Source organism: Crocodylus porosus, unplaced genomic scaffold (genome assembly GCF_001723895.1).
Source record: "Crocodylus porosus isolate Cpor-Errol unplaced genomic scaffold, CroPor_comp1, whole genome shotgun sequence".
Lineage (NCBI taxonomy): Eukaryota > Metazoa > Chordata > Crocodylia > Crocodylidae > Crocodylus > Crocodylus porosus.
In genome coordinates, this window is record NW_017728924.1 from 4113230 (window position 1) to 4137251 (window position 24022).

The window sequence follows — 24022 nt, forward strand, 5'->3', positions numbered from 1 at the left end:
ATGAACTCCTACCATTATGGTATCCTACTCTGGGCAGTACTACTTTAAGAGCATCCCAACTCCACACAGTCTCCCCTGTCTCACCCAGCAAACAGGCCACCCATCCAACTTTGTCAAAAATAATGTTTCCAGTCACCGGGTACTTTTCTTGATACTTAATCAGTATATGGAATTCCTTGCTATATTGTGGGGGGACTTCATTCATATATTAGAAGTAGTTTATTTAATCTAACAGCTAATAGGTGTATTAGTTATGGCACCATTCGAAGTTCACACCAGTTCATTAATCTGCCCAGGATTGTCTGCACACAGGGATCTTTATCTTGGCTAAGCCTGGCAAATAATTCAGTGTCAAAGAGATCATTAACGTAATTACCACCCAAGATAAAAGGCAAGGGAAAGGGCGAGTCATTTTAATGGATTTAGTTTTGCCACAGACTCCTGATAGAATTGTGTACATCTCAAAAGATTTCCCAGGTGAACACCCTGAATATGGGGCACCCTTCCGAGAACTGGAACTCCATTGGTGCGTTCTCCTCCACTGTAACAGAGCATTTACTAAAAATATATTTTCCCCTAAGAATCCTGTATCTGTACTAAATGTGCTGCTACAGTGGGCTGTATCTGTTTGGGTAATTTGTTATTTTAGGGAACATCTGATAGACTAGATAATTATCTCCAAAAGGCTTCAGCAGGCTGAATTGAGATACACTCGCTACCTGCTCTTTTCTCCCCTTTTCCACCTCTCTCTCTCTCTCTCTCTCCCCCCATCTCTTCTCTGCTGCAATTGCTCATGCAAATACCAAGGCAACGCATTAAAATTGCTTTCCGGCTCTGGATACCTGTTTTAGTGTTACGGATAGTGGTTGCAGAGACACGGACTCAAGTGGTTGGCCTGAGTGTATTCAGCTTGGCAAGTACAGCTTCTATACTTCTTGACTGTTCCTTGTACCCTGACTGCATGTATAAATGTTGGGAAAGACCAATCTGTGTGTTTGCTGACTTGTGAAAGTGACAGTCAAGTTCCACTTGTCTTGTCCTGTGAAAGTGCTGATTCCAGGGGTACTGCAACGTTTAAGTCGATAAAGGAGAAAGAGCTGGTTTCTGATAGTGCTTTAGAAAAGGAATTAGAAATGCTTATTGTCTGGGGCCTTTTTTTGCTGTTGCCTTGTCTTCAAAATACTTTCCATATAATCCCAACTTGATAGCTATATGCTTATTATAAAGCCCTTTTCACTTGGGAAGTGAGTTGGTTTTTGTGAGTGTTTCTGGAACGCTCCCAGCTGCCTGTATACCTTGTGTGAGGTGCATCTTCCCTGGCGCACGTGCACCAAATAGGATTTAAGCAGGCACGTAGTGCTTTTAATGATTCTTGTATGTAAAGAATGGAAAAGGTGTGCAGAAACGCTTGCATTCAGAAAGCTCAGGTGGCTCTTTCAAACTACCGTAAATATTGTTACATGAAAAGCTTTTAATGAGCCATTGTTTCAGCTCATGAGTTCTAGTAAGGTAATCTCGGAGCAAATGCAAGTACTGGGTTCCTAAAACAAGGAGTTTGAATGTGTTATCCCCCCAGCTACATTCTGTCACCAGGTCACCATTTTGCTTTCCTCCCCTCCCCACCTGTCTCTCACCCATTGTCTCTCACCCCTCTGACCCTCACTGTCACGCATTTGCACTTTCACTGACCTGCATCCTTGCACACTGGCTTTTATCCCATCCAGGAGAGCACAGAACAACTGCAAACGCTCCCTCTGCCTGAAGAAGGGTGTTCGTACCCGACAGTTTATTTACAAAGAAGAATTTTTCCAACTATTTTAGTTGGTCTAATAAGAGATATCAGATTTACCCAAAGAACCTTGTCTGCCTATATCCTTAGACCAACATGGCTACAACCAACTCCCCTTGTCCCTCTGCTTTTACCTACAATCAATTTTGAATTCAAGCACTGCTTACGTGCCTTCTGCTGCTTCACATAATACCAGCCTTTCTTGGACAAGCCAGTAAATCTCATTGTGTCTCGCGTGTTTCTTGGCCTTTTTAAACCAAGGCAGACTTGTAAATATGAAGTGAAATATTGAACATTGACTTCTTTACAAATCTACTGTAATATCTAAAAGGGCGGGGAAGCCTACTCTGAAAGTTATCTAGCAAACTATATAGCCTTTCTTAACACGGGGATTTCTTTTACTTTCTCTGAGTTGCTTTTATTGCTCTGCTAAGCTACTTAGATAGATGCAGTCACTCAAATTTCAATCCATTTCCTGATATAAATCTTTGTACAATTTGATTCCAGATCCAGGGAATTATTCGCCCACATGCCATTATCATCCTTCCCAATACTAATGGAACAGAACTTTTACTCACCTATGAAGATGAAGGAGTCTACATTGATATATATGGGCACTTCACAAAAGAAACTGTTTTACAGTGGGGGGAGATGCCAGCATCTGTAGGTATGTATAAAAAATAGCACTTAGTTCAATGTAAGATTCAGCTCTATGAAACCTTGACTTCTCTATTAGCTTTTCATCCATCTGAAAGCGCACATTAAGCAATTTCTGGGCAAAACAGATGGCTAAGGCACAGAAAGATTTATGTGCATTTCTGTAGATGTGTATGACAAGCCCATGATTTTATATAAAGCTCTCTGCATTTGGACCTGAGTTTGGGTCTGAGTTTTATATTCATTTCATAGTGTTTATTCTATAAAGGGTTTACTGCACAGGCAGAGATTGCTTAGAAGAATGCAGCCTTCCAACAGGTTTTTATTTTTTCTTGTACCTGGTATTCATTCAGGTGAGTTACAAAGAAGAAAAAAGTACTGGTTCTGGAGTCCGCCGCTTAAAAAAAAAAGTCATGCTATGTAGAACATATGATAATTTAATAGATCAGTGAACATAACGTCTTCTTATTGGTCCTTTAACTATGTCATCCCCCATTCAGAATACAGCAGATCAGAGAGAGCACTCTCAACAGGCTCTCACCAATCCCCATTTCCATCTGGTCTTCTAAATGCTGCAAATCAAGGTTCCTTTTTAGTCAGACATTTTCTTTCATTGAGTTTCCAATTGTTATTGATGGGGCTACGAACAAAGAAAAGCTGCACATGGCAGGTTTTTGTATCTGTAAACTTCACCTAGCATTTTCTGGCTTTCCATGACCCTGCCTTTATAAAGGGTGGGGGAGCTGCATGCAAACCACAGTAAAACCAACTCTGGCAACAGTTCATTGCAGGCCATAAGGACAGATTTGAGCATCATGATCCTGATTCTCTGCACATTTCCAGTTGGGTAAATCTGGAGTGATTCCACTGAAGTCAGTAGAACCAGTTCAAAACCAGGGTAAGGGAAAGGCTCGTCTTTTCCAGCTGCTGTTGAGAGCATGGAGCATATCTCTGTCTTGAACTCTGATCTCTGTGTGGCACCTAATTTGTTGCCTCCACAGCTCTGAACAGCAAAATCAATATATTCCTGTTATGGAACTATGTTCCTTTTCTATATACTAAACCATATTTTCATTCTCCTCTTAACTTTCCAACCCAAATCCAGAGCTGCAGAGTATATTTAAAACACATAAAGTACATTCGTCTCTATACTGCCTGAATCTTTAATGGCCTTGAATATATGAAGTTTCACATCTCACAGTCTAAAGTAAGGAGCACAGTGTGAAATAATCAACTATGAAAGAATCATTATCCAGGAAGGTTAAAAAAAGAAAAGTTTTAACAGTGATACATCTAATCGGCAACTGAATTGAAAAATGAGTTGGGAGGGGAGAACAGCCTGCAGAAAACATTGTGGCACTGGAAGTACCATCCTGAATAGGCACAGCAAGCTCTTAGGTAGGGCATAGTATTAAGATTGCTTTATAAACTGTAACAATTTATTCAAAGTGACATTGGCATATATCTGATCTCCTTAAATATGTAAGCTCTAGTTTGCCTTCCTACACAGGCATAATTGATTGTACTCATCTTTTTCCCTTTGGGAAGGAGCAGAAATTTCAGACTGGCTTTGTTTACCTTCTGTGCTGCCCAGAATTGTCCCTGATCTCATGTTTAATGATCTTTAAACATAGATCAAGTTCCAACTACCATAAAATTTTCCGATTGCCTAATTTTATTATATGTTATGTGCTAACAATAGGCTTGGTACTTGATAACTAGCTAAGACACAGCACTTGTTCTAAAGTTCAGATAAGTTTACATAGGAAGCTCTGGAGACATGTGTAAGGTATGGAAATGATTTGTAAGGAGCAGGGGGCTTTGTGGCCTTTCACTAGAATGGTTAGCATAAATAACTAGTCAAATGTTGTATTCTGAAACCACAGGATTTGTAGATTTGAGCACCAGCCAGGGACAGAAATTACACATACACTAGGTAAGTGATCAGAAATAGTTCAAATCGGTAACACAACAGGGCTAGGGACAGACATTAAAAAAGCCTGAGCCTAGGTTGATTCAATCTTTGCAAGTTAGTCTAACCTGGCTAGGCTAAACCAGTTTGTAACTATACAGACATCCCCTTTGGACTGAAGAAATGCAAGCTCAGGCTAGAAGCCAGGGGGGTGGTAGAGCAGTCCTCCCTCCCTTATACAGTGCTGAGTTGAGGTGGGGGGGCATGGCAGACAAGACAAAGTGTCCACTTAGGGCTTGTTGGAACTAATCAACAAGCCCTAAGCGGACACTTTGTCCTGTCTGCCTTACACAGCCACCTCTCAGCATTAGCTAGCATACCACATGCTGGCTACGGTCTGTGCTGTGGGAAAGAGGAAGTGGGGGATGCAGGAGGAAACCAGGCAGATGCCACTGTGCCTGCAGTCTCTGCCAGAGCTGCAGCCAGGGAGCAGAGGGGCGAGGCCAGCCCAGCTCTGGAGCAGAGAGCCCTGTCCAGGGCTGCAAAGCATCTGGGATGCTGGGGGACTCTGGTTTAAATTAAACCAGGAAGAGGTCTGGGACAGACATTGCATAAACCAGTTTGATCCAAATCAGTAAAGTCTGATACTACATTCAGCCAGGTTTATCTCAAACCAATTTCAGCCATTTCAAACTGGTTTATATGCACTGAACATCTGTTCTGTTACATGTTTAAACCAGTTTCTGATCACTTAAACCAGTTTATGTGTAATGTCTGTCACTAGCCCAGAAGTGCAGCACACATAAACCACTCTCAAAATGGCCACCTGGTTTAAGATCAACCTGGATGGATGTAGTATCAGACTTTACTGATTTAGGTTAAATTGGTCTGTTGAACATCTGTCCCAGTTCCCCTCCAGATTCAAGTTAATGCACAGTCCCCCAGCATCTCAGGTTGCTTTGCACCTCCCCTGTAAACCCCCACCCCCTCGCAGGGTGGGCAGACTAGCCTTGGCCCAAACTGTTTGCTCCAGCTGAGCAGAGAGGCATGCTCAAGCGCCTCCCCCGCAACTTCTGGCCTGGGCCACTACAAGCATTTTGCCTGCATTCCTGCATTTCCAGAATCAAAAGTGAATGTCTGCTCACTTGCTGATCAGTTCAATCTACACAGCTTAGACTAACCTGTGAAGATTAATCGATTCAGCCTCGGGCTTTTTGACTGTCTGTACTTATCCCCAGTAGTTCAGAACATTATTCCCAGAAAATCCAGAGTCGGGGGGGAAGGTTTTAAAAGCACAAAACCAACTAAAGGGATTGGTTGCTTACCTGCCCTTTGTGTCTTCTCAAACCCCGCCTACTTGATTATTTGAATTAGCAGACTAAAACAGATATAGATATATATAGCAGACTAAAACTGATCCTAACTTTGCTCCCAAATCCTCAGCATCAGATCACTCTGCTAGCTATTTTCTTTTAAACATGGGCTTCCCAGTCGAGTCCCATTATTTTCTTGCTCCTCTTGAATTCTTATGTCTGGACAAAAGGCACTAAAATGTTAGGAGAAACTTGGCCCACTGCATTTATTGTTCAAGCAAACCTCAGGAGACCTTGCAAGTTTCCCTTGAAATGTCCAGGCTTAAGCAGATTCCGACATGTTCTGTGTGATTCTCACCTGAACTGCATATTGAAGTTTTCCTTTTATTAATTTTACACTTCATTTTCCAAAGGGGAAGATGCAAGGTTTCCAGCTAGCCATCATTTGCTTGATCCTTCATGTATTTTCTCATTTCTTTACAAATGATTTCACATGATAAACTCAGTCTAGATTGTTAAGCGATTGAGAAAGGTGGCAAACTCTTACAGTATTACTGACAGATCTAGGGCAGGGAAACTAAAGATAGCAGCCACTAGTTATCTTCAAAGTCAAACCTCTTTGACCAAACCATTAATTAGAATTTGGAACATAGAAGCTCAGTTCCAGTTGGAAATTAAAATAGTAGAGCTACACTTTCTTTATGTGATCTTGAAGATATTTCAAGTGTATAATGCTAAAAACAGAGTTGTAATGTTTTCTTTATGTAAAAAAAAGGTTTAAGAAACACCAAGCTGATAGGATTTGGGAACTTTTTGCCCTCTTGGATTTGTCGAGATTTATTTAAAGTATGAATTGTTGGTGGGGATTGAGATATAAGTAGTTATTCTTCACCACATGCCTTTAGGAAACAGAAATGATGTTGATGCTGAGAAATGAATTGCACTAGCGAAAAGCAGGCGATAATGATGTGTTGACACACTTTGTCAATCTGTGGAATAATTGCAGTCCGGTTCAGGCACAGGAATCATCTGGCTGTCTTTGAATATTTTTTACTGTCTGCAGGCAGTTTGGAGCTCTTTTTGCAGCTGTCCCTAGAATTTCAGTACGTTAGTTAGGCCAGGGCTGTCTGACTCTGAAGGGGCCAGGGGCAGCAGGCCCCTCAAGCTGCACTAGTGGGGGCAATGGACTGGAAAGAAGCTCAGGAGTTTTGAGTCCTATTGTGTCCAACTTTTTTTATTTTATTTCTTTCACCTCCTTTTAACCTCCACACCGCATTTTCAGTTGACACTTGTCATTTCTGTGAATGTGGGCTGAGCAAGCCCAGTGTTGGTGCTACTTTGCAGAAGGAACATTGAGCCAGGAGCTCCTTTCTCCCTGTTAGATGGTGTCTATCAGTTCCACACTATATAGGGACCTGAATCTGAGCTAACTACACCCGTATAAATTAGGTCCACTGATGTCAGTGGAGAGACACCAGTAGAAAACGGTGTAACAGGAACTACAGTTCACAGTTCTATAGCTGTTCTTTCCTAGATTCTATATACAACAGGCATAAGCCTTGACAGAATGGTCTCCATATTAACACTGTGTGTGTTTGTGTGTGCGCATGCACTCACGTGCGCACACCCTTATTCCAAAGTAAGTGTGCCTTAATCTGAATCATCTTAATCTACACCGAAAATGGATTAGGTGAAACCCGAAAAGGTACTTTTATTCTGGAGTAGTTAATTGGGAACTGCTGTTCTGCTTTAAATTATATATCAGTAGCACATCAGTAAATAAAGTGGAGGACATTTTATGAGTTTATATGAGTTTATGGGTAGACACAATAAACTTGGGGAAAAACTTCTGCTGCAGAGATGTGTTTTATGCCACAAAGATTTTGATTGAAATTTCCCTGCATCAGTTGACAAGTTAAGGTCTCAGGTATATTGACCTGCCAGCAAAACAAAATGGCTGGATTTAAATAAGGAGCCTGATATGTGTCCTTATAGCGTGCTTCTATTATACAACACTCTGCAAAGAAATCTGGTCTCATCTAAAGATGATGATAGCGCTGTGCCCAGTCACCAAAGGATTTTTATCTTGCCTGACCGTAGGCTATAACAAAATAGAATTAAGATGTTCTTGAGAGCTTCAAGGTCACTGTCAAATTGAAATCTGCCAAAAGCCTGAATATAGCTGACTGATATACAGACATGGGATATTTGACAACACTAGTGCAAGTTACTTGTGGTCTGAAGGAGAAGAATGAGGACTGTTAGTGGATTATATTCTTATTCTTGGACAAGCATGGGAAATATTTATATTAGCTGGGTAGCTATAACGTGGGTTTCTTTGCTTTTTTACTGCTATTTGTATGGACTGGTCTAGCAGTCCTAGCACCATGGTGTGTATTATAGCTGTGGAGCAGGGGGTCTCAACCAAAGCAGCCTGGTCCTGTTTGCAGAGATGCACCCCTGATCAGATTCCCCAGGTGTGCCTCTCTGCAAACAGGGAAACTCCAGAATCCAGCTCGGGGCACACCTTTGCAAATGGGAGACCCTGGAAAGAACCCTAGAAGTGGGGCTGGAAGAGACCTCCAGAGGTCATCTAGTCCAGCCCTCTGCCTCAGGGGGGATCATCCCTGTCCAAACCATCCCACACAAATCCATAATCTAACCTCTTTGTAAAACTACCCTCAACCCTGACACAAATAGCACCTTAACCTGCTACAGGGAAAGCTGGGGGACCATGGCAGCTGACGTCCTGTTTCTATAAAAAGTTGTTACTATATACTCAAGAGGTCCAAGGAAGAGGGCCATGCCCCTCACTAAAGAAGAAGGTGATGCAGTCCATGATGATGGAATAAAATTCGTTCCTGACCCCAAATATGGTGCTTGGTCTGACCCCGAGTGGAGGGGCAAGACCCTCTAGCCAGGAACCTCTGGCTTTACGTCCCAGGAGGAGCACTGGCACAGACCAGTCAAAATTCCCAGTCTTGGTTGCAGCCAACACCCAATGCCTCTGAGGAGGCCTAAAGACCCTCTGTGCTTCTGGGGCTTCAGGGGCCTGATCCTACACAGCCTGGGCATGGGAGTTCCCAGAGAGCGCAGGATTGGGCCCCTGCAGCCCGATCAGGAGCACCTGCGAGGGTGGCTGGAAAGCACGCTCCCTGCTTCAAGGAAACAGCCATTCAATGCCTAACAAATCCAAACCACCTGTGACTTACAGCATTGTGTGCCACCTTAGATTGACTTCCCTTGCGTGCTTGATATGGTCTTTACTTACATATGTTTCTGAAATATTATTGCATTCTCTAGCTTCATAAGTCAATGTATAACAAAAGCCCAAATCTTTAAACAAGACATAAATGAGCATATCAGGTTTTAAGGAAACCACTCTGTTCACCCCCAACAAATCCCAACAAATGGGGGACGGGGCAGGCTTTCCAGTAATGCTAAACAGCAGTCAAACACAGACTTCTCCTCAGATGATTTCACAGTGCCAGTGTTTTCACTAATGAAATAACAGTTCACAGATGAGGAAGAAGAGCCTTTTCTGAATATTGGCTATCTAGAGCATAAATAATAGGTTTTCCCGTAGGAAGCCTACACACACTAACTCCAGGGCTGTCAGAAGGGCTTTCCTTAAAACTGTGTTAATTTGAACTCTCGTTGGACTTAACTCTACGAGTGCCATGCAGAGGCAGTTTTAGGAAGCATCACAATAAACTCTGATCGCTTTGCATAAAGGCACTTTCTTTTGGTATAGGTTGTGTATCCAAAAGGAGAGGATGTAGGGGAATACCTAGAAAACAATAGTTAGAGAAGGCTGTCCTGCTGTCATTTAGCAATAGCACAAGAGGTCCAGATCTGTAAAAATATGCAGTGCCTAATTTTCTGAGTTAGGAAGTACCTTTGAGAATCTAGTTCACGACGTCTTTCCTCCCAATGTTGTTTGCAATGGTTTCAGTTGTTTAATTTATGTCCAAAGGCTGTCCTCAGATGCATTGTAGTTGAAGATGGAATTTGGCGTGCAGGGAGTTGCTGGGGGATAAATGGATGTTATAAATTAATGTCAAATTCTATCATTTTCAGCACTTTAAATATGTCTTCTGCCCCATTAGGCAATTATCAGCCATCCTAAATGGAAAGTCCTAGAATTATCACTGCCTCAGAAAATAAGGAAAGTCCAGAGATGAGCTATGCAAACACAATTAAAATGAGAATTGAGTTAGTTCGCTACAGAGTTAACTTGGGGTGAGCATGCATGCTTGTTAGTTTATGTATGTATATACAGAATACCAGATCCAGCGCCCTCAAGCCCTAGCACCTTATGTGAGTTAATAAGAATCAGGTCAGGAGAGAAGACTATTCATTAGCAATTCTCTTGACAGTACAAACTGTGAGAGGAGGGCCTCAAGGGGTTTGTACGTGTCACCCAAATCCATAGCAGAAATTGCAGCCTTAGAGACTCCCAAAGCAATTTGATGTATTTGGTGTAGCCTTTTGTACTTCTGGATGTGGAGTATGATAGATGGCAGGCTGTGCCAACAACCCGCAAAGCCTTTAAACATGTGGGATTGTATTTCTGATCTTTAAAAGATGAACTACAAGAGCAGATCCTGGTGCCTCTGATTGACTGGTCATCTAGAACCAACATTTCTAAGGGTCAAGTTGTGAGCACCTCCTAAGAGGTTGCTATGTCAGCATTACAGGAAAGCCTCTTGCACAGTGAGGGAGAGCCATAAAGGTAACGTCTACATTTTAGATCAAATTAATGGAGCGAGAATTTCTGGTAACTAATGACATGTAAGGCCTGAATATCCTCCCAGCAAAGCCTAAGCATGGAGAGGAACTCTCCTGTATTTGAATTTCCTCTTCTCTTTGTTAAAGGGCCAGCTCCCCTGTGCCTCAGCCCCCTTCTTCTTATGTCTCTGGCTTGGCCATGTCCTCTTCTGCAAGGATTCATGGGGTGAGGGAATGAGCAGACTGTGTTTGGCAAAGCAAAGAGAGTACAAATTGTCCCTCTCTACTTCAGGGGAATTTCATTTATAAAAATAATACAGGCTGCAGCTAATTATGTTTCTACAAACTCCACCTAAGGAGCTTGGGGTCAGCATGGTCAGAGGTGGGAACCAGAGCCCACACCGGGGCATCAGTCTCCTCTGAATCTGACAGCTTTTGAATGGACACTGTGGCATTTTCTGTGGTGAGGGCACCCTGATAGGACAAAAAGATCCCTGCAGAGATTTCCTTCCTGCTAACCAACTCCCAAAGACTTTCCAGGCTGGGGGGAATATTAATCCTAGCCAAACTACTGCAGCGAGTATTGTTCCATCTCATTATCTCTGCAGTTTCTTTCCAGTCCTGACCTCCATAATTAATATAAAAATGCATGAAAGGGAAAGGAAGTCCCACAACACATGAACATTTGAGCAGCTTGTGGGTTGTGAAGGTCACTTTTTCAATTGTGGAAATTAATTCTAACATAGTAGAGCACACCATTAGGTACCGATTTTTATCTAAGAACCGTGTTAATTGCCTGACGTTTTTTTTCTTGATAAGTTAATAGAGAATCCTGCTATCTAAAAAGCCCAGGGTCTATTGTTGTATGCATAATAGAGCTGGCTTTCAGTCCACATTAATCCACCTCCGCCACTCCTTAACTCATCTGATGGTGTCAGGAAGTGACGTGCCATTAAAATCAATGGAATATCAAGCCTGTTTGGCACTTTCAGGCATGTCTGTATGGGAAAGTAATTGCAAAGTAGACCAATGTGTGAACTACTGTGCACTAACTCCCCATGTGGGCACTCTTAGTATATGCTAAAGGCATGCCTTTGCCACTATAGAAGCATGTCCTAGCTGGCACATCCAGGCACAACAGTGCAGACGTGCCCTAGACCAAGGGTTACCAGTTGTTTGGGCCTGTGAACCATGCAGAGGATTTGGGGGAGCTGTTGCGGGCTGTGACAACAAGCCCATCCCTCCCCACCCCAGTTCACCAAACCTCCCTATGTGGGATGGGACCATGGAGGTCAGGGAGCTGGCATGGATGCGGGCAGGTGGCAGCTTCAACAGAGACAACTCAGCTGCGGCTACCACCTGCACCACCTTTGGGCCACCCTTCTACCCTGAGGAGGGGCTGGAGCTGCTGCCTGGCTTCAGCGGCAGTGGCCCAGGTCTGGAGGAGGTGACATCAGCTGGGCAGAAGCTGCTTCTGGGTGTGGGAGAAAAGGGGAACACAGCAGTGGATGCGGCCGCCTCCTCCTCACTGCCATGGGGCCCTTCTTGCTGCCAGTCCCCAGAGCCCGCCACTGGGGCTGCCCTGCAGCTCCCCCCCGTCACCGCTGCCCTGTCGGGTCAGTGCTGCCCAGAAGTGCTGCTGGCAGTGGAGGTGGTGGGGAGAAGCCGCAGGGCAGGCTTCAGGCGGCAGCAGCAAGAAAGGCACGGCAGTGGCAGGGGGAGGCAGACATACCCATTGCCAGGTCCCACATTTTTCCCACGCCCAGCAGCAGCTTCTGCCTGTCTACCACTGCCACTTATTATGGGCAGGTGCAGGGTGAGTGCTGCAGGGACCAGGACCCCCTGCACGGGACAGACTGGGGCTGGGGCAGTGCGCTTAGCCTGCCAGGCAGAACTAAGGGACATGCCACAGGCCAGACAAAGTCCCTCTGTGGGCTGAATCTGCCGTATTTTTTCCACCCCTGCTCTCAAGTGCCTTTGTAGTTTGATCCATTTATTGTACAGTAATGGTGGGTACACAGGGAGTTTGTGTGGACTAGCTAGTGTACTGCAAATCCACACCTCAGCTTATATTGCAGTAGCCTCCCCGTGTAAAGCAGCCCTTCAATGAAGGGGATGAAAGTTTGTCACAAAAAATATCAAATGCAGGGTAGTATTGACCATCCTGGCTCTAGTGCAGTAGCCTGGGTCCCTGACATTCAGTTAAAGGTGCAATGGGATGTGATCCACGATACCAACAATTTCACCTACTGCCCTGCCACATATGATTGGGATTTGATCCCCAATCCCACAACCATGCCCTATTGCTGGTGCCAAGGGGAGCCTGACATTTGAGCCTTGAAGGGCTGTTGTGCACCCCTGTGGCTGGGCTCACCAGTCAGCTGCTGTATGCTCCCAGCTGTGGGAGCGCACATGAGCCCTTTGAGGCTCTCAGGGCACTTCCAGGCCTGGGAATGCCACATATTTCATGTATGGCCCGATATGCATAATAATGCTGTGGCTTTTCTTCTGTTCTATCGCACCATTCATTGCATGAATGTGTGGCTGCTACTTAAGACACAATTAAATGATTAATCACGTCTTAAGTGTAACATCTGCCAGGAGCCCACGGAGAAGCAGGGATGATGGGAAACCTTGTACCCTCGAGCTCCCTGCCTGCCAGAAATTCATAGCCGGTTTAAGCTACCCCTGCTATTTTGATGCTACACAGACCGTATCCCATTGCAAGCCAAGTTAGGCATTTTCTTTGTGTTATGAACTGCTAAGTCTTCCAGTGAATCTCAGTGAAGGATATGATCAAATGTATGAGACAAAATGGACTATCCAAATCTCTCCCGAGTCTGTATGCTACAAAGTACTGTCAGTTCCAGAACTACTTACTGCTCTCAATTAACCACCAATAGATAGATGTAAACTGGGACTCATTGACTTTAATGAAGTTAAAACAGTGTGCACCAGCTGAAGAGATGCCCTTGGATGTATTTTTGACATCCTGACATATCATTTCCCCACCCTGATTCTGAGAAATGCTGCTTTCAGTTTCCCATTTACCTTTTATTTCCAGCATCAGGATTTAAAACTAGGGGTGAAATCTTGGTCATGCTCCTCTGGCAGTAGGAGTCTTGCCAGAGATATCAATGAAATGAGAAGGGGCTTGAATCATCAAGCCCTTTGCTGACAACACTTACCTTTATTTATTTGCTTACCATATACCTTTTCCCCAAATATTAGCCATTGAAAGTGGGGGTGCACATCCTAAATAAGGAAACTGATCTGAACAGTTTGGTTAAAAAAGAATTATTTTGTCCTTCATTCTGCCCTCCCAAAGGAGATGGATGTCTTTTTGGGGTGGTGGAGAGTGATCCGCAAAAATACAGCATTTATTTTCCATATACTACCTAATCACCACAGCATATGTCATTATAGTAATCTAAATGCTATGTTACATGAGCAAGGTTGCTACAGTTAAAATCACCTGGCACTAGCATTATTGCCATGTATTGCTAGTATAAGATGTTCACGAATTTACTGTAATTATGGAAATCAAAAAAACTACTTAGAAACGAAACAAATGCAGAGAGTTTAAGTACAACTCTGTTGTTAAGATGTTTTTTAAATGGCAATCATTATAGTGAATGACAGGTATGTCCAATTCTAGTTTCATTTCCATGGGTGTAAATTCAGAGACACTCCAATGGGGTAAGTATAATTACCTCAGATAAATAATGCTGTAAGGGAAGTCGGAATCTAGCACTGAGTGATGTTTTCTAGACTTCTAGCTTGCATTTTTAATATCCATAGCACACATTAGGATGCAGCTTTGTTTAATGAAAAGAGGCTCTAGTCTCTTGGGTAAGCTAAAGAAGTTAAAAAATATATAATCAGAGTGCGGAGTGAAGAGTGCATTTCTTACCTTGTTAAGCTACAAAACTGTGCTCTTTTACAGAAGATTAAGAATAAGAGATAGTGAAATGGTAAAAGAAATGGCCAAAATAAGAGCACAGTGCACAGTGAAGCACTGATCTAAAAGGCGATATTATAGGGAAAAGGTAAAATGGATGCAAACAGTGCGATGCCCCAGACAGTGCAAAGCACCGCAGAGTAACTGTATAGGTTGGTCATCCTACTGTGGTTGGGGGGCAGCTTCTGTAGACTTGACAAACCTTCCTGAGTGGATCACATTTGTAAAGTCTGTTTATTAAGGATTTGCCCCTAAGGCCAGCAGCTAACCTTTTACCATCTATTTTCTCTGCAGTATTTCAGTATAGGCTTTGTTGGAGTGGATGTGATTTCCTTTTTTGAAGATACAATCTAATTGGACTCCACTGTATAGTTAAAAGCTGAATACTGGGTGTGTCTAGATTTGCAATCTTTAATATGCTTACGGGGGGTAAATGGTCCTGCCGTTTTACTAACAGCAGACAAATATTTGAATCCCCTTTGTTTTACTAATCTGTAAAATGTGGCTTTTTTCATTTTAGCTTATCTTCAGTCTAACCAGGCCATGGGCTGGGGAGAGAAAGCTATTGAACTGCGCTCTGTGGAAACAGGAAATCTGGAAGGCGTATTTATGCACAAGAAAGCACAGAAGCTAAAATTTCTGTGTGAAAGAAATGACAAGGTACAGATATGCTTAATAGTTGAATAAGAAAAACATGATTCACCTATTTTTTTTCTTTAACATGTTATTGATGGTGGATTGTTCTTACTTTGGCATAACTGCTCAATCAAAAGCAATCATAGGTGCTGATCCCATGAACTGCCTTTTATAGACAGAATCCCACATCTGAAGCCAGACAGGTCCTAGCCCTGTATTTAACCTGCTTTCTACCGCAAGTGAAAAGTCAGCTTTAACCAGCTTTGTAGCTCTCGTCTGAGAATAGTTACCATACTCTGGTAATGCCTAGTTTGAAAATCGCCTCTTAAATGCAAGTGCAAGAAGGTGTAATTTAGAGCAACATTTTAAGGAAAGTACCAAACAGTGATATTAGAGGTATTGCAGGTATTTCCTCATTTGAGTGTGACTAAATTACTGTGGATACACGGTAACTATCTCTATAGGTGCACTGCTGCTTGTTTGTTTCGTTGATATATTTAGAATATTGTATCCAGAAACTATGTAGTAAATTGTTGATAATGTGCCCTGATTTCCTTTCTAGTTGAAAATGTATACACCACAACATATTACCAGGATATATCCTTGTAAGCACTTACAATTAATTTTGCTTTAAAAAATGAACCTCAAAGAATTACAATTGAATAGGTTTTTATCTAGAATAGTATTCTGATTTGTCTTTGTCCTGAAGCTGTCAAATATGTTTAAAAAACCTCTCATAAATGTAAACTGACAGTGGTCTGTCCTTTTTCCTTTTCAAGGTGTTCTTTGCGTCTGTACAATCAGGAGGCTGCAGTCAAATTTACTTTATGACACTTGGTCAAAACATACTATTCAACTGGTGAATCATCTCAGAATGAAGGATGCTTTGAAGTTCCCAGCAGATAGAAGCAGCGTCAAAAGTTTGGAGGTTATGCACACACATTTGCACTTTTTACTTACAAGAATCTCGTTATTAACTTTCAGAATTCATATTCCTTCAGTCAGGAAGAAATTCCATTTTTCTGTCAAATTATTGCAAAAGTGTTTCATTCCATCTATGAAAAATATGGTGCAAACCAAGACTGAATTCACAATGTAACAAATAACAACTGTAATGAAAAATGTAGTGAATATAACAGGCTCCTGCACTCTGACAAGTGTACATGTTTTGCACAGATATTGTAATTTTATTATTTCGAACTGAAATCTTTGTCTTTGGACGCAATATCTGCAGAATCAAATATCTGTACTGAGTTGTGAGTTAGAATCTACTTGATTTTGAATTGTTTCTAGTTTGTTTGACTTTCTTTTAACCAAATTATTACTGTCCAAGTCTCACTAGTGAGCTAGCAACTATTCACGAAGGGGCTTAGCGCACACTTGGGCATTCAGGGATAGATGCATGCCCTGAGTGTGACGTGCTTTGCTGCAAAGCTTTGTAGAATCAGCTACTGGATACATAGGCATCAGCCCAGGAGCAGATCTTACAAACTGCATAGGGCTGACCCTGTTAATCTCTCAAGACAGGATGCCTTAGTCCTTAGACACAGTTACTGTATTTGTAAAGAGAATTTAAATAGCAGTTTATCAGAACCAATAAACACAGGGCATCATGGTCATTTATAGATGTGCTCCAGGAGTTGGGAGGGGGGAGTATGCTCTGATTAGATCAGCTTCAAGAGCCTCTCTAATTAAAGCACCCAGAGCATCACATGTATCAGTAACCCCGTGCTGAAAAATGGCGGCAGGGGCGCTTTAACTAAATCTCGTTGAACAAGCTTTAGTTAAAGGGCCCCTGCTGCCATTTTTCAGTGCGGGGATACTGATACACAGCATGCTGGAGTCTACTGGAGTACAGTAATTACCATGCTCCCTCAGACTCAATTAATCGAATCTGCTCCAACGTGCAGTAATTACAGCATGTCAGAGCAGCCTCGCTGCATGTGTATAGGTGCCCATTAGGCCTCCGACTGTTACTTATACAAGTAAATTCATTCCATGTGAGGTGATGTCAACAGCACTATTCATGTATGCCAGGGTGCCCAATCAGGGACCCTTTCTTTACATGATTCTCATACCCGCTTGTTCAATATCAGAACCTACATTTCCTAGTTTGTAAATATAAGTCTTTCCAAAATGGATGCCATAGTTAACGAATGTATTCTTAATATAGTTATAAATTTATCCAAAGAGCCAATTTATTATAAATAGAAAAGATTAATAATTTCAGGCACTCTTTCTATACTAATTCCTTCTAAATAAAGCCACATCTACTGATGGCATTGATTTGAGTGCTTCTGTTATAAAACTATTCTCAGGGGCTAATATCTTGGCCATCAAGTCTATAGGCATTATAATGTGGAACCTTAAGGTTTAAATGCACAATCATTAGTTAGCTAATGTTCATGCAGTGCTTTCAAAATGTAAAGCGTTATATAAGTGCAAAATATTATTATATATGATAAACTGGACATGCACCTCAGTCCAGAAGTGATCCAGTGTAGAGCATACTGTAGGTAAAAGGAAAAAAATAAATAAGATAGTTAACAGCAGTATTTAAAAATAATTATTTTTTCATTTGAAATCTGTAGAACTGAAAGGTGCCTGGGAAATGGTTCTGGAATAGCTAGTCTTCTACCTCTATGATGATGATTCAGAATTGGGTAGGTAGGTAACAATGAAGAGTGAAGCTTGTTACCAACCAGTGGCAGTTTTGCAACCAATGTGAACTGAGGTTGCAGTCACAGTCTAGTTGGACCAGGGTTCATGTTGCAGAACCATCTTCAGAACTGGCAGCGGACAAGCCAAAGACGGGGTGAATGTGGAGGCTAATCAGTATTCTTGTCCTTCGTAGTGGTCTTCTAGGGACCAGGGGCTGGACAGTGTTAGGGAAGCCATCGCTGCTGCTGTCCATATGCTTCAGCTAGAGGACTGTGGTTTCCAAAGCTGTCAACCCAGCACACATCATGATTATTAGTTTTGCCTCTGACCATATAGTGAGTGTTGTACACAGTAAATATGCTTATGTCAAAAAGTCTGAATGACCAAATTGTCCAAACCAAAGGCCAGGCTCGGAATGTGCATGCAGCTGCATGCCCAAATGGCTGCTTGAACACCCAAATTGAAGTTCTCCTCAGTGTTGGGTTGCCCACGGGTGGACTGCTGTGCCAAGCCAGAACCATGTGAAAAGCAGTGGGGCTCAGCTTATGTACAGTGATCTTCCTATCCACTAGCAGTTGCAGAATTGGGACTACTGTAATTGCATGGGGTAAGTAGGCATCTAGTTTTGTGTAAGTCCTGATTTCTGGGCTACTGATCCTTGGGCTCTCTGTGCTCCATTTTCACCAAATAAAAGCTGCAAGTTTAAAAATATAAGTAATTGCTGACCAGCAGTAAATCAGAAAATAAAATTTACTTCTTTTTTTTAGAAAAAGAAAGCTAAAATACTGTGAAGAAAGGATATCTTTCATTATATGCCCAGTAGGTGTGCAAAGCTTGCTATCAAAATGCTCTTGCTATAGCACAAATCAGTGATCCAGGCTGTCCTATATACTTTTTAAAGTGTGCTGTATCATAGTAGCCTCTGTATTACATTTCTGAATGTCTTTGTGCCAACAGTTACAAGGCAGGTTCTCCTGACACTAGCAACTAATTCAGAACAGTTTAGCACAAAGCAGTAGGAGCTTGGAACAGCCCCTGCCAAGAGACTGAAGAAGCAAATGTGATTAAACTGTTCTTTTTTATATTATTATACCAGAGAAATGTGACAGTGAGTTGACATACTGTAAAACTGTTTAGATCCATACCAAGAATAAAAGCTGAGCTGAGAGAACACAGCATTATATTACTATTTAATCTTCCATTCTGTCCCCACCCTACTAGTGCAGATTTTTCTGTCTGTGGTAAAAGATTGAGTCAGATTTTCAGTTCTCTTAGACAAATGCAACTTTCTGGAATTGAGTGGTATTTCACTCATGAAAATACGAACCTGCCCCAAAGAGGTTAACATTTCTTAAAGGATTTAAGGGAGGAATTCCAAGTAATAAAGGGAGTTGGGTGCTGCATGGAGAAAAATATAAGAGCAGGAAGCTAATCAAGACAAAAGAGAAAAATGGAATGACTGAAGGGAAGAGATTGAAGATGTCAAGAGCGGTAATTGAAGACGATGGAAGCGACTGAGCAGGGAAGAGTTGTTCAAGGAAGTGAATAGAAGTAGCTGGAGAGAGGAGATAAATGTCCAGAACAGTGCCTGAAACAGGATCAATGGAGATGGTTGATGTAGGTCAAGCTGGGAAAGTAGAGCGACAGAAGAGATCGAAAGGTATCTGTAGTTGGAATTTATTGCAGGGAAATTCTGAGTAACTGCTGAAGCTCAGAGCACACAAGGTTCAGAAGCTGAAGAGAAAAAAATGTCAGAGACCCAAAGTCATTTTTGATGATGATTTAACTTTGCAGAATATATTTCTGATTTTTCAAATTGAGTTTGCAAGCTGTGATTTTTCTTGTACTTCATTACAAGTTTGTTCTAATTTGTTACTTGTGTTCTTAAAAGGAAGGTGAGCTGTTACATTGTGGGGGGGGGTTTCTTTTGTGAAATCATTTTGTTCCAAAAATATCTGGCCAACACATTAAACTGGCCAAGGCTCCACATGAAGATTATTGCACTTATACAAGCGGTTTTCCTACAACAAATGGAGCTCCAGATAATTATACTTGTAAGAAGTTTGAGCTAATATTCCATCAAAGTTGTGTTGTGTGGTGTCTGCAGTTCATCTAGAAATGATAATGATAAACTGTATTCTTCAGTATGCACCCTGATGTCTAACTTCAAAAACTAGGAACAATGCAAACTGACTATGTACTGTACATCATGTGGGGAGGGGGGCGGGTTTCTTCCTTTTATTGATCCCTTATGTTCAAAATGTACATTTGAAACAGTAAATAATAAAACAGTATTCTGAAATGAAGGACCGTTGTGACTGTGAAGTTCCTGGGAGAAACTGAAGTGAAATCATTACAGAGTCGTTATTATACACTCTCTTATTAGGTACAAATATAGCTGAAGATATAGACATGTCCATCTACAGAGAGAATAACCCATTTGAGTAGGTTGTTTGGCTTACAATGGAAAAAGGCTTCCAGGCAATGTTGGGATAGCCAAGACAATACAGAACTTCAGTCATGATGCAAATTTGCACTGTGCTCTTCTGTTGCTGTTAGCTATAGTGCCAGTGCTGTCCTTTTACCTCTAAACACAAATACCAGGAAAAAAATGGAAGTAGAGGTTGTCTCCAGAGGATGGTGCACCCTGGAAACTTTGATACAGTACAAAAATAATTTTCTGCTTCGCAATATGAATGTGGCAATGTATCTTTCTTCGTTGCAGCCCTTTCCTAGCTATCCAGAGCACGTTTCTCTGTTATTGTCTGTAAAATTAAATACGTACACATCATCTGCAAAGTAGGGATCTGACAGAAGCAAATGAGGGCTTCTGCTTTACCATGCTGGCTCATGAAGTTCATAAATGAGGACCTGATGTTCCAGTCCTGTTGAGTTCATCCTGAACTACCCAATGTAAGTGAAAATAAAATCAGACTGAGTGTCAACAGAATTGTGTCTGGACCAACTGCATTAAATGGGAAGTTTTATTTTGTGAGGGGAGGTTCTGTGTTTTTTATTGCTTTCTTCTCACAAAATCAGGAATCAGTGTGAATTCTTTTCTAGCTTTGCCATTGACTAACTGGCACTTTGAGCGAATCATTTAAGCCCTATGCACAGTTTACCTGTCTCTAAAATGGGTATAGTGATGCATACACACCTCACTGATAGGCATTTATCTTTTTAGTTTGCTTTAGTACTACCACTTATCATTAAGCACTTCTCATTAATAAGACCCCATTTTCAGTTTTATAATCTTGTCAAACTGTAATGGTTTGGGTTGCTGTCTGTCAGACATAGGATCCCCTGCTTCATCTGCAAAAGTTATAAGGTGTGGAGAGGTGACCAGGGTACTGCAAGAAGAAAGAGGATGGATATATGATTAAAGCAAATGAAAGCTGTGTTGGAGAATGGAATTATCTGCCTGCCTCCTCCATGGAGTTCCTGTGTGATGCTAGGTAAGTCACTGAAACCAAACATTTCACAGATGTGAAACCTAATCCTCATATTCTGGGCGCTCAGTTCAGGACTTTGGGATGTCATTGGCAGAAGTGTTGAGAACTTATAGCTGCAACTGGTATCATTTGCACATGCATTGGACATAGAAAACCTATCTGATAATACCAAGTACTCTGAGAGAAACAGGTCTTTGTGTCTCAGATTAGGTCTGTAAGATTAGTGTGCCTGCTTGACCTTAACTTTTGACCAGGACTTTTCCATATTTTTACATAGTTTATTTATACACACTCATACATACGTGTCTTCTTCATCCACACACACAGAGTGGCTCCGACAGGGCAAGTGTATATGCTGTTTCTCTGTCCTATGAACAGCTTGAAGCATTTGGGAATGTTCCTCTACTGATAAGGTACACTCGGCATTATTTTATCTCCAGGCATAAAAGTTTTAGTTGGCAATACGCTATTGCTTCCAGACTGACACTTAATTCTGTTCAGGTTTTTATACCAAGGCTATCCTTCTATTAGAAGACATGTCATATGAAATGTTAGGCAAGATACTGATTAAAATTCATTGCTGTTTGGTGGCCATAAATTCAGTAAAACAGACTGACTGATTTGTGGGAAGGGAGCATGCCCATGTTAATAAGTAAAGTACATAGGATGACAAACTTGTTAAAATTGAAAGGCAGACATGTCTGCCTCTCCCTCCTCCCCGACCCTGCCATGGCCAGAGCAGAGCCAAGTGGAACAGGGGCAGACGCAGGCTTCCCACTGTGGGTTCGGGGTTCCCCGCCCTCCAGGAGCCCCACACCAGTCACATGCCCCCTGCCTGCCTGGCAGCAGCAGAGGACACAACTCCACACCACCACCACCCCACTGCTATCAGACAGGCAGGGGGTGCGTGACCAGCACAGGGCTCCCGAGGGAAAGGCAGAAAGGCAGGGAGCCCCGAGCCCACAGTGGGCAGCCTGCATCCACCCCATACACAAACTTGATGGGGGGCAAGTGCCCCCCTGCCTCTCCCCAGGGTTACATGCAGTGGCGGGGAGCTGCCCCTAACCCCACCACACTCTCTGTACGAGCCGCCTATGACTCCATCCCACTCCATGCCCCAGCCTCAGGTCCCATGCACTGCCCTGGCTGGGCAGCGTCCCCAGCCCCTGCCCCATTCCCTCTTTCAACATGGGGGGGCCTCGATCTGCCCCTCCCCGCATCCCCATGTCCCCTCCCCCACAACGTCTTATCTGCAGGAAGCTGCTCTCCACGCTGCCTAGCTGTGTCCCCAGCCATGTGCATGTATGTGGGTGCACATGTGCATGTGGCACCCTTTGCATCTGGCTCCTGGCAGCCCCTTGTAGGCTGGAATGCTTCCAGCCTACAAGGGGAAACCCACCATTTCCCAGTCCCTGCACAATACTGAAAATCCAGGATAAATGCTGTCCTGGAGTCATGCAGCCTGGGACTGGGACTTGATGTTCCCAGTCCTACCCAATTAGGGATGGATGACCACCCTAAAAGTACAGACAGCCACAAGGGCGTATACAGGAAGCATACAACTGATCTCCCTCCTAATCACAGTTCTGTGAGTATGCTGTGGCTGAGTTCTAACCAAGCTTTCAAAAATCAAAGTAAGCTTTACTGGGTACCAAAAGTGGCTTTTTGTGCTAAGGAATTTTGTTACTCAACTTATTTACAACTAGCTAAACTTGTCCTTTCTCTGACCTCCTCCCCCCTCCAAGGCCCTGTGTTAAAGTGAAAAGGCTTTCTTCTACAAAAGAATTGAAATACACCACTGGAGAGGGTCTTGCCAGATGTGACTACAGCCTCTGTGTGCTTCTCTAGCAGAGAATCTGTATGTGCAGCAGCAAAGGGCTTCATGCTTCCCCCTTACACACACACACACACACACACACACACACACACACATACACTCACACACACAAATCCTGGCTGGGTTGGGGTAGTTCATCAGCAGTAAATTTGAGCAGGCCCCCAAATTCTTCTACCTTACATGAGCTGCCTGTGTCTCTAGAGCAGTTCACAATCCAGATGGCACAAATCGATCTTAAAGGAATCTGCTGCCGCACTCCCCACCACTGCTGCATTTTGGGGCTGCACCTTTTGCCCCAAGCCTCCTGAAAAGTATAGCATAAAAATCCAATTCGCAGCTTCTACCAACAGCCACAAAACATAATGAACTCTGGGTCTCTCTCAGCATGATCAGTGGAGCACAGCATCAAAAAATTCTGCCAGCTTCTCGATTAACCCTGGTACTTTTATTCACTAACCTGCTTCCACTGCACAGCCTCTTCTCTCTGACTTGCAAGATCTGCCTGCACTCCAGTCACAGTTGTAGCTGTACCTTATGCAGGCATATAAGAATCTAGCTTTAAATTAGCTGGCTTAGGTACTGCTAGCAACGTAGCCACAACGGCATAGAATTCATTGAGCTGCAAAACCCACATGAAAAGAGGAACCACTTAGATGGTTAACTTCATGTTATTATGAGTATGCTGTTTGTCCACACTTGCATAATAATGTGATGCAATAAACTCCAGTGCTTACTGCACTGGAGTGTATTGCTCTTGGGCACAGCATTTACATATATGCCAGGGATTACAGCATGTTGAGTTCAGAGCAGCCTCAACTGACAGGGGGATCGGGGGGTTAGCCTGTTCCCCACCCAACTCAGTGTGCTGTGGAGGGACTGGCTGGGGCATTAGGGTGTTCCAGAGCAAGGCTAGCCTACAGGCAGCCCCCACACTGAAGCGGCCTTGTGCCCCAGCCAGCTGGGGCAGCATCTGTATGTGCACTGCAGCAGAGCTTTCTACTCTACAGCAGGATAGTACTTGCATTTACAAGTACTATCCTGCTGTAGAGTAAATTAGTTTAGTCCAGCCTAAT

At 42.8% G+C, this 24022-nt stretch overlaps 1 protein-coding gene and 2 long non-coding RNA genes across 4 annotated transcripts in view; 1 reads left to right on the forward strand and 2 right to left on the reverse strand.

Annotated features, from left to right (window-relative positions):
* Positions 1–16011, forward strand: part of NRK (Nik related kinase) — a 120448-nt gene extending 104437 nt beyond the window's left edge. For both annotated transcript variants that reach the window (XM_019540237.1, XM_019540236.1), the window contains 3 exons: positions 2297–2456; positions 14884–15023; positions 15779–16011. In XM_019540237.1, coding sequence (XP_019395782.1) covers positions 2297–2456; positions 14884–15023; positions 15779–15862 — 384 coding nt within the window. In that variant the 3' untranslated portion in view covers positions 15863–16011. The remainder of the gene's footprint in view (positions 1–2296; positions 2457–14883; positions 15024–15778) is intronic.
* Positions 2847–14877, reverse strand: LOC109313607. The gene is made up of 3 exons (XR_002102098.1): positions 14116–14877; positions 9570–9700; positions 2847–3449 (listed from the first exon to the last, which is right to left on the reverse strand). It is a non-coding gene; the product is annotated as an uncharacterized LOC109313607 (long non-coding RNA).
* Positions 16012–17303: 1292 nt separating the features above from the next.
* On the reverse strand, positions 17304–23810 carry LOC109313606. The gene is made up of 3 exons (XR_002102097.1): positions 23407–23810; positions 20446–20564; positions 17304–17945 (listed from the first exon to the last, which is right to left on the reverse strand). It is a non-coding gene; the product is annotated as an uncharacterized LOC109313606 (long non-coding RNA).
* Between the last annotated feature and the right edge of the window lie 212 nt (positions 23811–24022).